Source organism: Physcomitrium patens, chromosome 23, assembly GCF_059467195.1.
Source record: "Physcomitrium patens ecotype Gransden chromosome 23, ASM5946719v1, whole genome shotgun sequence".
Classification (NCBI taxonomy): Eukaryota; Viridiplantae; Streptophyta; class Bryopsida; order Funariales; family Funariaceae; genus Physcomitrium; species Physcomitrium patens.
Window position 1 is genome coordinate 6,451,408 of NC_143432.1, and position 15,502 is coordinate 6,466,909.

A 15,502-nucleotide genomic window follows, 5' to 3' on the forward strand; every position below is an offset into this window, starting at 1 on the left:
AAAACACCCACGACATGAAAAGATCGAGAGCCAACGATGCCAAGCCTACGATGCCAAGCCTACGATGCCAAGCCTACGATGCCAAGCCTACGATGCCAAGCCTACGATGCCAAGCCTACGATGCCAAGCCTAAGGAAAGGTGTTGACACTTACCTACAGCAGCCGGTCAAGCCGGGAGAACTGACCTGCTGACAAGGACAGCCGGTCACTTCCACTATTGGCTGGGGCTCCCGGCGAAGAACGCATCAGGGTGGGAGCCAAGGGAAGAATGCCACGTGGATCCCGGACAGGGTGAGCTGGAGGGGGACCAAGAGAGAGGGAGGGAGGCAGAGTTGGGCTGGCCCTTTTTCCGTCGTCTTCGTTTCTGGTTCGCGAAGTCAGTCTTTGTACTCTCGCCATGGTCCCGTTTTCGACGCTTCCCTCGTGAATTGCCTCGCGATCTCATCTCTTAGGTTTCTCCCCTCCACAACCCCCTCGCACTAACTCACGCACTCTTGTTCTTGTTGCGGCTTCTCTCTCTCTCGCACTTGCCCCCGTTTCTGTACGAAATATTAATACTCTGCTTCGCTACACTCGCTGGAGCCTACACCATGATGTGTCGTTAGGGTTCGGTGGAGCGTTGGAGGGAGCGAGAGCGAGAAGGCTAGGCGATGGAACGAAGGATCAGGGCAGGAGGAGCTGCGCATGTCCCTTGTTGCCCGTGACGACGCTGAGATCCTCGTAACGATGTGCGGGACAATGCGAGGAATTCGGAATTGGTGTCGATCGCGAGGCCGGTAACGTCACGGCACTAGGTTGTGTGTAGGAAGTGGTGCGGACATGCGCGACGGCGAGAGCAAGGGTTTGAAGTGGAAGGAGGGATGATGGAGAGTTTAGGAAACGGTGATGTTCGGGAAGTGTTTCATTAGGAATATGAGAGCGGGCGAGTGCAAATTTCGGTAGGGAACATGGGGTCGTAAACACAAGTGTCAAAGATCGGTGTTAGGACAGTGCCTCGAGTGGGGCTCGCAACAGGGTCCGGCGTGGTACAAGGGGGAAGGGCAGTGGCATGGGGGACACCGACGCGAGAGTGAGAGCAGTGGCCCCTCTGGACTCCGGGGACAGCGCGGGAGCGGCAGCACCCCGGGCGTTGATGGAAGGAGGGTCGCTTCCTCCTCGGAAGCGATTGCTGGCGGGGTTGAAGCAGAATGGATGGCTGCCCACGTCCCCGCCACCTGCCGTGTCGGCGAGCGCGGGGGGTGGGCATGCGGTGGGGGTGGGGAGCGAGGGGGCGGGCGTCGGGGGCGAAGGAATGGGGCGCAAGCTGGAAGACGGGGGTTGCATGGGGTGCAGCGTGGTGGAGAGCGACGGAATGCGGAGAATTAAGCGGGGCGGGGTGTCGCTGCGGTTGTGCAGCGCGTGTGCGGTGCTGTATTCGAAGAGCATGTTCTGCCCGCATTGCCTGGCGATGTACCACGACGCGAGCCTGTTAGGGGACCCGTCGATGTGGCTGGTGTGCAGTCGATGCAGGCGGTCGGTGCATCCGGAGTGCGAGCAGAAGGCGAGCGGGGCGATGGCAGACACGGCGTCGTACGTGTGCGTGGACTGCGTGAACACGGCGCGGCGGCACAGGGAGGCGAACGGGGTGACGGGAGCTCGGAGCAGACCGAGCGGGGCGGGGAGGGCGGGGGGGCATCATCATCACGGGGAGGCGAGGGCAGGAGGGTCAGGAGGCGCGGGGGTGGTGGTGGGACTGGAGGGGTTGAGTCCGGCGCTGAAGAAGCCGCGGATGATGAGGCACCCGGACAGTTCTCGATTCGAGAGGCAGAGGTCGGGGGCAGGGACGGACGCAGCGGGAGAGGGGAGGGCGGGGAGCATGGTGGCTCCCCGGAAGGTGGCGTCGCCGGGGCAGGTGCAGTTGGAGGGACGGTCACCCCAAGAAGCAGCCGTGGCGGCTCGCAGCGCCGCAGCGACAGCGGCGAAGGTGGCAGCGGCAGCGAAGGCGAACGCAGCAGCTAAGGCGAGCGCGGCCGTGAAGGCAGCCGCAGCTGCAAAGGCAGCGCTGGAGGCCGCAGCGCATGCGTGCAGAGCGGAGGCGGCGTGCCGGGCGGAGCTGCGGAGGAAGGTGGCGAATGCGAATGAGAACAGGTCGGGAGGGGGAGGAGGAGGAAGGGGGATGAGGCTGGAGATCAACGTGCATTCGGAGCCTCGTCGGGAGAGGAGCTCGAAGGGGGAGGTGAAGTACGAGGTGGAGGAGGGGTACGGGGGCAGGCGCGGGGGCGCGGGGTCGGTGGACGACGGGGAGCTGGCGCGGCAGTTGCACAGAGTGATAAACAGCAGTCCGCGGATATCGCGGAGCATGACGCCGTTGCGTCGGAAGGCGTCGGTGAAGCCGGAGACTCCGTCGAGCGGGGTGAGCAGCAGCAGCACGGAGGCAGTTAGGTCACGGCCTCGGGGGGCGGAGGGGACGCAGGTGGTGCATGGGAAGGGGCCGAGTCCGAATTCGCAGGAGCAGCATGGGCATGGGCATGGGCATGGGCATGTGCAGGGGCAGTTTCGGCAGCAGCAGACTCGACCGCGGTCGATCACGCACAAGGAGTTGAGGCGCATCGACAGCAGGGCGAGTCGGGACGAGGTGAAGATGGCGGAGGAGGGAAAGGGCGGTGCGAATGTGAATGTGAATGTGAATGCGAATGTTGGTGCGGGTCCGGGTGCGAGAGTGGATGTGGGAGAGGGTGGGGTGATGGCGATGGAGGGGTTGGAGGCGTCGGGCAATGCAGATGCGGACGCAGAGGCGATAGCGAATGCGGTGGAGGAGTCGATGCAGCAGCGCGAGGCGGGCGGGGAAGGGAAGGAGGAGGCGATGGAGGGAGTGGAGATGGAGTTCGGGGGCGTGGGGGTGGCGGACGAGGCGAGCATGTTGTTCGACGCGCTGGTGGCGGCGGACGAGGGGGGGATGGAGGGCGGGAGCGTGGGGGCGGACGGTCGGAGGCCGGACTACCTGCAGGAGATATTGGAGGCAGCAGTGCTGACGGACACGGCGATGTCGTTCAACGAGGGTGGGCACGTGGGGATGTCGGATGCGGAGACAATGGGGGCGGAGGGAGGAGCAGGAGTCGGGGAGGAGGCAGGGCATGAGCATGGGCATGGGCATGGGGAGGAGCTGGAGCAAGGGGCAGTGGGAGCGTCGGGGTTGGGCGATGTGGGAGACGGCGACGGAGACGGAGTTAGAGGCGGATATGGTGTTGGAGAGGGAGAGGGAGGAGGGGAGGGAGGTGCAGCGGAGGTGGAGAGGGGTGCAGGCGAGGGCATGAGTTTGGAGGTGGAAGGGGTGGCAGGAGGGGGGTCGTCGGTGGCGGAGGGTGTAGCGGTGGGGAAGGAGGAAAGCAGCACGTCGACAGTGGTGGACGATGCGGAGATGCGGGAGGGAGCGGGTAGCGAGGGAGGTGGGGTAGGAGAGGAAGGGGGTGGAGGAGGAGAAGAAGAGGGTGGGGTAGGACCATCGAGCATGAGTGAAGTTGGGTCGGAGGCAGTGTCAGTGGTGCAGGAGGACTGCGCGTCGGGACGGGGGGTAGCGGGAGATGTGGGGGTGGCGGGGGCCGGTCTGGTGGCTGCGGACGAGCGGAGAAAGGGAGGGGATTTGAAGACTGGTTCTGAACGCGCTGCTGTGGCGGACGCTGGACCAATGTCAATGGGTTCTATGGAGAGAAACTCTTGTGCCGGGGAAGGCGAGTTATCGGCTGGGGCTGTACAAACTACATCGAGTGCATCATGACAGAATTGTAAGTTGGTTTTTAGGTGCCGGTAGCTGGTGTCGTTTTGGGGTGTTTTTCTATTGAGATTGGTCTCGACGCTTTTTGACTGTTGTTCCAAGGATTATTGGATATGTACCATTTCCTGTGTTATGATGAATTTGTTGTACTTAATGGTTTTTTGTCGTATGTTTTGTTTTTCATTGTTCTAGGGTTTGTTTTTGGTATTTTGTGGTGTTGTTTAATGATCGTTTTGGGTTGTTAATTTTCTTTGTTTGTTGTGCGATTTTCTGCTAGTTCATGTTTTTGAGGTGCTTAGGTGAAAGTATACTTAGTTTGGTATGTGCCAGAAGGAGTACTTCTGTTGAAAGAATTGAAGGGATTGTGTGGGTTATCTTGTTTGTGGAGGTGTTGGTACTGTATTCATGTTTAGTTTGATGAATATGCCTTGGACTTCTTCATTTGAACTTGTTTTGGTTTGTTCATACACAATGACTTCATGGAATGTCTGGCATGTTGTTTCCTGTTTTTATTTTCTGATTTTTAGGGGTTGCGGAATGTTGGGGAATTGTTTTTGGTGTAGGATAACTATTCAGTGCAGCTGTATGATTGTGAAGTTATATTCTTCCTGTTGCATGGAGTTCATCCTCATTTTTTCACTCGGTTTCGCAGAGGCGTTTTCTCATTGGCATTTGTTCTTGCCGGTGAACATATGACCCATTCAGCGGGTTGGTTTATTGAGGATTTGGGACTCGAGCTTGGAGGTCGTTATGGGTGCCTGGCATTCCGGTCCTGGATTTCGTTTGAGGGAGAGAAGGCTGCTCTTCCTGATGAATAAGTTGATGTAATTTCCCCTCAGCTACATCTGAGATCTTATGACTCGTAGCTGTGGTTTCTACTTTTCTGGTTTATGTGCATGGTACATTCTAGACAATTGTACGAGTATCTTTTGGTGCTTGTCTAGTATAAGTAGAAGGGGTTATTTTGTGTTATGGTTACCTCACTGTAGAATCAGACGCAAGCTGTAGTAGGTTATTCTCGTCAGATAGACGTTCTCTTGTCTGTGAAAGAGAATGAGACCAGTGGGTGGTGGATGTCGAGTGATACGGAAAGAATCATCAGAGCAAGACACATAGTCGGCTTTGAGCTGTATATATTGCTGTACCATGCTGTGGGACTTGCACGTGGATAGAACAACTCTACGAGGTGGCTGGGCTGACATTTATTGGTGTTTCACGGACCTCAAATAGTACCACTCAACAAATTTAGAGTGTGGAAGTGTACGATGATATTGTCCTGTTTCTGCTCACATAGACTGGATTAAACGTTTATTACCTTTCAGGTAGACCCCCCCCCTTTCTGAATTATTTTCGTGAGCCATATGCCTTTTCTGTGTGCTTGGGGAGTGTGCATATCTTCGAAATGTTATTTTCACAGGAGATGGCGTGTGTTGTATTTAAACAGCGTTCTTCAACGTTTTGTATAGCTGGTAATATTCTCTTTGTTTCTTTCATTCTATGACAGTCTCGTTGTGGTTTTTTTCAAACTGCTGTTTTGGTTTCCTTCTTTGAGTTTTAAAAGTGAGTGCAGATTTACCAATACCTTTAGAAGTATACCAACTCTCGAGTCTCGCAAAAACAATAACAAAAAGTATATCCTATGCATGAAGATGTGTGATCAGGGGTGTTGGGGAGGAGAAAGGGCTGAAAATAGATTCTGGAGAATAACTTAGTTGAGAGCTTTCATTTAGATTGCTTTTGGAGAATGTATTGGCTAGGGTTAAAGGAAGAGAGGAAAGTTCTTAAAGAAATATTGAAATTCAAATTACATATTTGTTCAAATTTTGAAGCAGTGAATGTTGGTGTTGCATTGTGGATTGTCCTTAATTTTTCTCCATGTATTGATTGCTTTTAGATCCTCTTTCAGCATCACATAATGAGTATAATTGGATGTTCAATTCAACTGGAAAGTGTTTACATGTTATTTTTAAAACTTACCATTGAATCCTAAAATTATTCAAATGGTGAATGTGATATATATGAACGTATAGTTTATTATAATAATCATCCATATAACACCCAAATCCCTATCATCTAATGAACAATGGTTTGGAAATTACTGGACTGAAAAGGGTGGAGAATAATGTATATCACACTAGTATGGATTTTGCATTTCTATGTGAATGCAAGAACTATGATTATGTGGATTTTGTTATAATTTTTCATTTTGGTGTGCTTTATATGAATTACCCAATGTCAATAAAACAGTTAACTTTTTAATAAATTTATTTACACATGTAATTATTTTAAGGCTACAATATACTCATTGTAATATGATTCTGAATTCATCATACGTAGAGAATGTCTACTGATAAAAATAAAAATAAATCTATAAACATGTATTCCATTTACTAAAAACATCACACACAATTGTACTTAAACACAACATGCGAATTTTGTAAAAAAAATCCACAAGTGTGCAATGTTCCTCATTTTTATTTAGACGTACTAATAGAAGCTAATACTGATATTGTCGAAGGAACACCTGAATATATACTGAATGGTGTGCTCAATCAGCTTTGATTGGAGACATGAATAGCCTAAATTCCACCCCTAGTCACTAGTCACACATGAATGTCCTCGCAAACCTTTCTTTAGCTTAGTTCCAAAAAATGCATCTCACAGTTGAGACGAGAGGAGCCTTCCATTATAACGATATCATGTACCAAATATTTGTAAAAAAGGAGCCAAATCTGCAGTCTTCTCCACGCCATGATTTGTTTTAAGTATACATTTCATGACGAAATAAATAGAATGCATTACCCTGGATTGTTCAGACGATGATGAATACATGTAAGATTTTGAAAGGGCTCAGGAAACCTCCTCGTGTCCAACTGCTGATCAGGAAAAAAAAACATTACTGACCATTCAGTCAACGTGTTAGTATTAGAAACTCCACAGCAAGGAAGGAAATGTCTGTGCAAGATACAACACTACACACAAATAGACATCGGCAGTCGAAGTTAGTGTTCTTTATTTAGGTCTAACCCACACACTTCAATCTGACAGTCAGCCCACCTCGTCCAAGATCATCAACTGTCGACATGAAAAAATCTCAAGCTCACCATATTAACAGTCACGAAGTGTCCCAAGTCATTGAAAGTTGTTGCAAAATTGCTTTTATACAACTACCACAGTCATATTTGACTTTTGATACCTTGAAACAACTTTAAATAGATTCTTATGGCTTTACAAAACCTTTGAATTTGATTTGATGTTGGTCTTTATAATTAAAAATGAATCTCATTCTATGTTGCATGACGACCAACTAATTTTAAATATATTTTTTATAAGGTGAGACTTTTTTTTTATAATTATAGATGATTTGTGATATTACATAATAAAAAATTATATAAAAATATTAAATCAATTGAATTAAATAACATATTAAATGTATATGGCTTCTTTAGATCTTTAAACAATTGGATTCTAAGTTTAAAAGTACAAAAATAACTACAATTCTATTCAAAATCAAAAAGATAAAAAAAAAAGAAAAAAGAAAAAAGAAAAGAAAAAAGAAGCATTCACTATCATCATTATAGCACTATATTTATGTTTATTTGTAGGGTCTTTATCAAGTCAGCCTTGCAATGCTTGAAGTGGATAACTTACAATCACCTTATAAGTTTAATTTAAATTAATAATGAGCAATTCTTCTATGATTGGCATTAGATTTACTTCTTAATATATTTATTAAAATCCAAATTATCATCTAAACATCACATATTGGTGTCATCACTTGCATTTTTTTTTTTTTTTTTTTTTTTTTTTTCTCATTGCTTATTATTAGACAATTTTTTATTATATTGATATCATTTCTAAAAAAATCATATATTTTTATTACATTTCTTACTTGCTCTAACATTCTATACTTATCCAATTACTGCGTTCTACTTGCTGTGTTGATTTGCTTATCCAATTATTGATGAAAATGTAGCTTTGCTTATTGAGTTACTGCCTTCTTCTTTGTAACTTATTTCAACCACATTTTGCGCATTTACAATCTTTTGGATCAAAGAATAAGTCTACATTATTAAATCAAACACTACTTCAACTTTTTTTGTAATTTACAAAGAATCAATAATACAATGTTAATAATACAATCTTCTACTCAATTTAGCTTTATACATCATTTTTTTGATCTTTCTAAAATACAATATATTTCTATTTCAAAGAATTGCAAGCACAACTTAAAAATCAAACTTTGATGCAAAATCAATAATAATAACTACATTGAAGTCAAATTCTAAATGTTTGTAATCTTTTTCTATTTTACCTAAACATTCAAGTAATGTAAAAACCCACTGGTGTAAGGTCTTTACATTCTTTGCATAGAAGTCTAAATACATGAAGATCTTTAACTGAAATACGTAACAACCTATATCTATGTAACACGTCTTAGCATCCAGTGTCACATGACATATTTTTTATATGTTTTAAAAAAATAATGGTTATGTCAGTCAAAAAAATTAATGCTTTTGTAATGTAACAAAATCACATGGTTTCCATCGACCTATGGGCGAGCCTTTCTGTGTTGCGAGCTTGATTTCTCAGCACGTCCTTTGTTTTCTGTGTTCCTATTGATAATGTGCTGCACGGTGGTGCTTTGAGCTCTCTTGTCAGGTTATGGTGTGTTGCTTTTACTTACCCGAGTGCAACTTACCAAACTTGACTGGAGGCGTCAAGAGGTGTTTTCTGACCTTCGGTTCGGACTGTTGTGCTTATAATGTTGTGATATTGCATGCTGCTAAAATCTTATGCTGTTTTGAAGTCATCGCCGATGCATGGGAGCTAAATTTCAAAATTAGAAAAACAGCACAATAGCTCACAACGCATTTGCAGATTACCGAGGATAAACTTTCAACATAATTGTTCAACTACACAAATGAGTAGCCATCCACACCATTCTTAAGTACTCTGATAAATCCATGCAGGCATATTGAACACACCTCCAAAATACGAAATACAGGTAACATAACAAAAAAAGAGAAGTCTTTACTACAAAAAATGCAAGAAAATCTCATTTGATTTATTTACCCCAAGTGCACTGTGACAACCGGCAAAGACTGTCCCTTGAGAATAACGCATGGGCATGAGCTGCACGTACCATTTTAACAAAATCTAGGGTTGCGTCGCATGATCACTATGGTGGTGCAAACGTTGTAAAAAGGACAGCACTCGTGCAAAGCTAGAACACAACATATTTGAGGTAATGTTTTGCACGTCTAACTGGTCATCTTAGATTGCTGGGCTTTGAATGGATTGCCAAAGAGATTCATCGAAGTCATGACTCAATTTGTTTTCATGCAACAGCCGATGTGGAATGCGAGGTTTGGGTAGAGAGTGAATGAGATGAGGATGTTTAGTGCTGTGGAACTGGGGAGCTGGTGTGTGGAACAATGCAGAGAACAAGTGTGAAGAAAAGCATGCATGTGAAGGGCGGTGTCGGTGTGCTTGTGGGAGTGTGCATCTGCTGAACTCATCTGGGATCTAGGGGGGTCGGGATGGGAATGGGAACGGAGGAGGTTGGGATGAGAGCTGGGAACGAGGGGTGGTCGATTTAGTAAAAGGATGGATCACTTTAAAATTCCCCTAAAATAAAGGCATAAAGAAGCTTTCTCATTGGCTATAAATGGATGGCAAAAAAATGGATGGATGATACTGCTAGAGATCTTTGTGCCCAACAACATGGATTTTAACTAGTATCTATTATATAAGACAACTTGGTATATAATAAATTAACATAGAAGCCTTCTAATTGGCCGTAAAGAAGGGAACTCTGAGAACTTAGGGAACATGGAAAGAAATTTGGGAACCTAGGAATGAAGGAAAATGGGAACTAAGGAATTGAAAACATGGAAAATGAGAACATGGGAACAAAGAAAATGGATGGATGAGCCAAAGATTGCACTGCTCAACAGCACTGGTTCCAGCTAGTTAAATAAATAAAGAACTACAGTGACAAACAAAACCGAGTACAAAATCTGAAGTGCCAACTTTCAAGAGCAATTACAGAAATTTCAATGATTGCTTTATAAATCTGAAAGTTACATGGAATAATACACACAGTCTTGTACACATATACAAAGTTGCACATCAAATTGATAACTAAACATCCTTCTACAAAGTCAAATCAACAACTATGTCTTGTACTCAGTATTGTTCAAAGAAAATCTTCAAACTTCAATATTTAGTCCAATAACCTTTTGCTTCCAAAACAGCTGAAATCCTTCTTGGCATACTTTTGTGTAGTTTCTCACAATCTTTTGCATCAAAACTAGGGTAAATACTACAAACATTCTCCCACAATTCTTGAACACCTCTTGGCCTTGGAGTGACTTGGCTTAAATGCTGTTTGAGAAGGGCCCAAAAATATTCCATTGGATTCAAATCTGGAGATTGAACTGGCCATCGAAGGAGCTGAAATGGCTGTGAAGAGAGCCAAAACTGAACACTTTTTGCCGTATGTTTGGGATCATTATCATGTTGAAAAACCACCTTAGTAGGATCTAAGTTGTAATTCTGTGTGGTACTTTGCAAGTAGGTTTCTAAATTTTTTTTGTACAAGTGTTGCTCCATTCTACCTTCAATTTGTGTCACGGACATACATATAATTACCTATATGAATAGATAAAAGTATGTAAAAGTAGGTTAATTGTGTAATATCTTCTAGAGAAGCTTCTTAGAAGCTTCATAGATGCTGCTTTGACTTTATAGGAGTCTATAGTTGACTTTTAGGTTAGAAACTTGGTCAACAAGTTAGCCATGTGCCACGCATATTGGAAGCTTAAAGAACAAGCTAACTACGTGGTCCATCCATAGAAAACTTGCCTTGCAAGCAAAGGCATGTGGCCTAGAAAGTCAACATATATTGGAGGTCTTATAGAACATCGCCACGTGGCTTCTAGTTAGATAGTATATATAGAGGCAAGAGTGAAGCCCTCTTCACTCTTGTCAACTCCTTTCTTGCTTCTAGTCTAGTTTCAAGGGTCTCTAGTTTTCTTGTATTTTGGCAATAGCCATTCCAGTTTCTTTCTTAATATACATATTTCTATTTTGTCCTATTTCTTTTTGAGAAAAGTCTCACTTACTCTTTAGCTTTCATCGAGTTCTTGTCCCTGACAGATTGACAAGAGTACACTTACAATATCAGAGCTTTGTCTTTTCTTGATTAAGAGTGGATTACCCCTTTTTCTTGATAAGACATAAGCGCATTAGAAGTTGCGGATTACCCTCTTTTAAACTGATATTGTTCTTAGTATTTTCTTTGTTATCAATTCCTCTCTTCTATTTGTTTTGAGCGTTGTTAGACATCTTCTCTTTTCTAAGTGCTACTATGGCAGAGCTTGTTGAAATGAAGAGTGCAATGGCACAGATGCAAGAACAATTGAGGGAGTTAATGCTTGCGATGCATCAACTCAATTTACCACCACAAGGAGCAACAAGAATGGTAGGAAGTGAAGATATAGAGATGATTGGGGCTGCTTCAACATCTGCACCAAACCATGTCCCTTCTCCCAGAATGCAACACCCTTCGAGTGTTAGAGAACCGAGAGTTGCCTTGCCCGAGAAGTTTGATGGTACCAGATCCAAGTTTCGAGGATTCATCAATCAGGTCCAACTAGTGATTGAACTTCAACCCCAGAGCTATCCAACTCCAGGGTCACAAGTAAGATTCATTGGTACACTTCTTTCAGGTTCAGCATTGTCATGGTTTTCATCTTTTCTTGAACGACGAGATCCAATATTGGATAATCTGGAGGCTTTTTTGGCGGAGTTTCGATCCATGTTTGGAGAACATGCTGCAATTCGTGTTGCAACCAACAAGATCCGTATTTTGCGACAAGGCAATCGATCAGTAACATTATATGCTTCGCAATTTCGACAACTTGTAACTGATATCAAGTGGGATGATGCCGCACTTGTGAGTCAATTTCTCTACGGATTACAATATGAGGTAAAGAAATTGATGCTTAATTTACCTGATCCTCAAACATTGAGTCAAGCAATTGACTTTGCTGTGAAGTGCGACAATCGACTTTTTGAATTTCGATCCGAGAGTCGCACAAGTGGGCCTCAACGTTACTACAATTCAATGGCAACACCGACGTCTCCTCAACACATACCTTCGGAAGTAGAGGATATGCAAATTGATGCGGTACGTTTCAAACCTCTTACTGAGCAAGAAAAGTCTCGTCGTTGACAAGAAGGATTGTGCTTATATTGTGGAGAACCCAAGCACACTGCTCAACATTGTCCAAAGAAGCAACGTAACTACAAAATGAGGAGTACGGCTGTCAAAGAAGACAGTATGTCGGAAAACGAGTACGTCCAGCTACAATAGGGACCGTGCGGCTGGAATCTCGTACAACTTCTAATAAAGGTCCTATCCTCTCCTCAAAACCATCTCCTTGTTTTATAATAGATGTGCGTTTAGGACCTAATAATTACAAAGCCTCTGCCTTGGTAGATTCAGGAGCCTCATCTTGTTTTTTAGATGAAGAATTTGCTAGATGTCATAGAATATCATTAATACAAAAAACTAAACCTGTACACGTAGAAGTCATAGATGGTCGTCCGTTGTCTTCTGGAGATGTAACTCACGAAACACTTCCTGTAGATGTAGTAATAAATGGTCATAGTAGTTGCGTAATTTTTAATATAATTAGATCTCCCTCTAATCCAGTAATTTTAGGCTTATCATGGTTAGAAAAGTATAATCCTCGAATAGATTGGATTTCTCGTAAACTTGATTTTCCTCAGAGCATTAGTAACAGTTCTATTAACCAAGTAAAAAACCATGAGTCTAGTATAGTAAAACTCACACCTATAGGTGCAAAAGCATTTATACACGCAGCAAAAGAAGGATCAACTTTTGCTATTTATGCTGCACCTATTTCTGAAAGCGTAAAGACTTCAAGTGGCATTCCAAGTCAATATCAGGATTATCAAGACGTTTTTGAGAAAAAGAATGCAGATATTCTTCCTGAGCATCGCCCATACGATTGTTCAATCGATCTCAAGGAAGGAACTCAGCCACCATTTGGACCAATTTACAGTTTATCGCAAGATGAGTTGGCTGAACTCAAGACATATATTGACGAGAATTTAGCGAAGAATTTTATACGCCATTCAAAATCTCCAGCAGGAGCTCCAATTTTATTCGTAAAGAAAAAAGATGGATCTTTACGAATGTGTGTTGATTATCGAGGACTCAACAAGATCACAATCAAGAACAGGTATCCATTACCTTTGATATCAGGACTCCTTGACCAGTTAAATCAAGCTAAGATCTATACAAAAATAGATCTAAGAGGAGCATATAATCTAGTACGGATCAAAGAAGGAGATGAATGGAAGACTGCGTTTCGAACCAGGTACGGGCATTTTGAATATAATGTCATGCCTTTTGGACTCACGAATGCACCAGCTGCTTTTCAACATCTCATAAATGATGTATTTCGTGAATTCTTAGACAATTTTGTCGTCTGCTACCTAGACGATATCCTGATTTATTCTAAGAATGTTGAAGAACATGAAATACATGTTCGTCAAGTATTACAAAAACTCAGAGATGCAGGATTGTACGCCAAGATGGAAAAGTGTGTATTTCACACTACTCAAGTTGACTTTTTAGGATACACCATTTCAAATGATGGTCTTATGATGGATTCTAAGAAAGTCCAAACAATCATGGATTGGAAGATTCCAAAGACTGTGAGAGATGTCCAATGTTTCTTGGGATTTGCCAATTACTATCGGATCTTCATCAAAGACTTCTCACGAGTTGCAGCTCCACTTACACGCTTGACTAGTAAAGATAAATTCCAATGGAATCAAGAAGCGGAAGCAGCATTTGAAGCCTTGAAGACATCGTTTGTCTCTGCACCAGTCTTATATCGTGTTGATTTTTCCAAGGCATTTTTTATGGAAACAGACGCATCGGATTTTGCCTTGGGTGCAGTTTTATCACAAATGGGAACAGATGACAAACTTCATCCGATAGCTTTTCATTCAAGAAAATTCTCAGCAGCCGAGATCAATTATGAGATCCACGATAAAGAACTTCTTGCAATCGTGGATTCCTTTCAAGAATGGCGTCATTATCTAGAAGGCGCTTCTAGTCCAGTCACTGTGTATACAAATCACAAGAACCTTGAGTATTTCATGTCAGCACGCGTGTTGAATCGTCGTCAAGCTCGTTGGAGTATGTCTTTGTCAAGATTCGAGTTCATTATCACTTATCGGCCAGGAAAACAACAAGGTTTGTCCAATGCCCTGTCTAGACGTTCTTATTTTGCACCAAAAGAAGGAGATGCAGCTTTTGAGCAACAAAGAACGGTCCTCTTGAAACCGGAGCAATTTCATCTCCGAGCAGTGAAATCAACATTGACTGTTGATTCAACTTTTCTCAAGCAAATCCAGTCCAGTATGTCCTCAGACCCTCTTGTTCATGATATCGAGAATAATTCTTCCAAGTCTCATGATTCTTCTAAGTTCGAGTTCAAGAATAATCTATTACATTTTGAAGGACGCCTATATGTTCCAGAAGGAAAAGCACGTTTGCGTGTTCTTCAAGCACGTCATGACTTTCCAGCAGCAGGGCACTTTGGATATAATAAGACTCTGGAACTCATATCAAGAGATTTTTGGTGGCCACAAATGTGGAAGTCAGTCAAAGACTTTGTACAATCATGTGATATTTGTTCAAGATCAAAAACTCCTCGACATCGACCTTACGGACTTCTTCAGCCATTACCTATACCAGAACAACCATGGTCTTCTGTTTCTATGGATTTCATCACAGATCTTCCAAACTCAAGAACTTATGATTCTATATTTGTGATAGTAGATCGTTTCACCAAGATGGCACATTTTATGCCATGTACAAAATCTATCACAGGTGAAGAAACAGCTAAGCTTTTCATTGATAATATCTATCGCTATCATGGATTACCTAAAGTTATCATATCGGATAGGGGAACTCAATTTGTGTCGAGATTCTGGAGGACTCTTTTCAAGATTTTAAAAGTGGACATAAAGCTATCTTCAGCTTTCCATCCTCAAACTGATGGACAAACAGAGCGCGTAAACCAAGTCTTGGAACAGTATTTAAGGTGTACCATCAACTACCAACAAGATGATTGGACAAACCTTCTGCCATTGGCAGAGTTTGCTTATAATAATACGGTACATTCTTCCACGCAACAAACACCTTTCTTTGCCAATTATGGCTATCATCCACGACTTGATACTTTTGATTTTTCAAAAATTGATAATCCTGCAGCAGAAGATATGGCAAATCGGTTGTCAGAGTTACATGCAATAATGAAGGCGCAGTTGAAGAAAGCTCAAGAACGACAAAAGATAAATGCAGATGTATATCGTAAAGAGCAACCACAACTCAACGTGGGTGATAAGGTATGGCTACTTCGTCGCAATATCAAGACCACTCGACCTTGTGACAAATTGGACTATCGTAGGCTTGGCCCCTTTTCTGTTTCTGAACAGATCAACCCAGTTGCATATCGGTTACATCTACCGGAGTCAATGAAGATCCATCCTGTATTCCACGTGTCTCTTCTTGAACCATATAAGACAGTGGATATACAAGGAAGAAGACAAATGCCACCGCCTCCTATAGAAGTAGATAATAATGAAGAATTTGAGGTGGAAGAGATATTAGACTCAAGGCGGCGCCGAAATAAGCTG

At 43.5% G+C, this 15,502-nt stretch overlaps 1 protein-coding gene across 1 annotated transcript; it reads left to right on the forward strand.

The window, feature by feature from the left end:
• The first annotated feature begins 397 nt into the window (after positions 1 to 397).
• Positions 398 to 5,558, forward strand: LOC149986505 (uncharacterized). The gene is made up of 4 exons (XM_090246591.1): positions 398 to 423; positions 606 to 776; positions 1,015 to 3,761; positions 4,404 to 5,558. The coding sequence occupies exons 1-3, from the start codon at positions 398 to 400 to the stop codon at positions 3,752 to 3,754; spliced, it is 2,937 nt and encodes a 978-aa protein (XP_090102717.1). The 3' UTR covers positions 3,755 to 3,761; positions 4,404 to 5,558.
• The last annotated feature ends 9,944 nt before the right edge of the window (positions 5,559 to 15,502 follow it).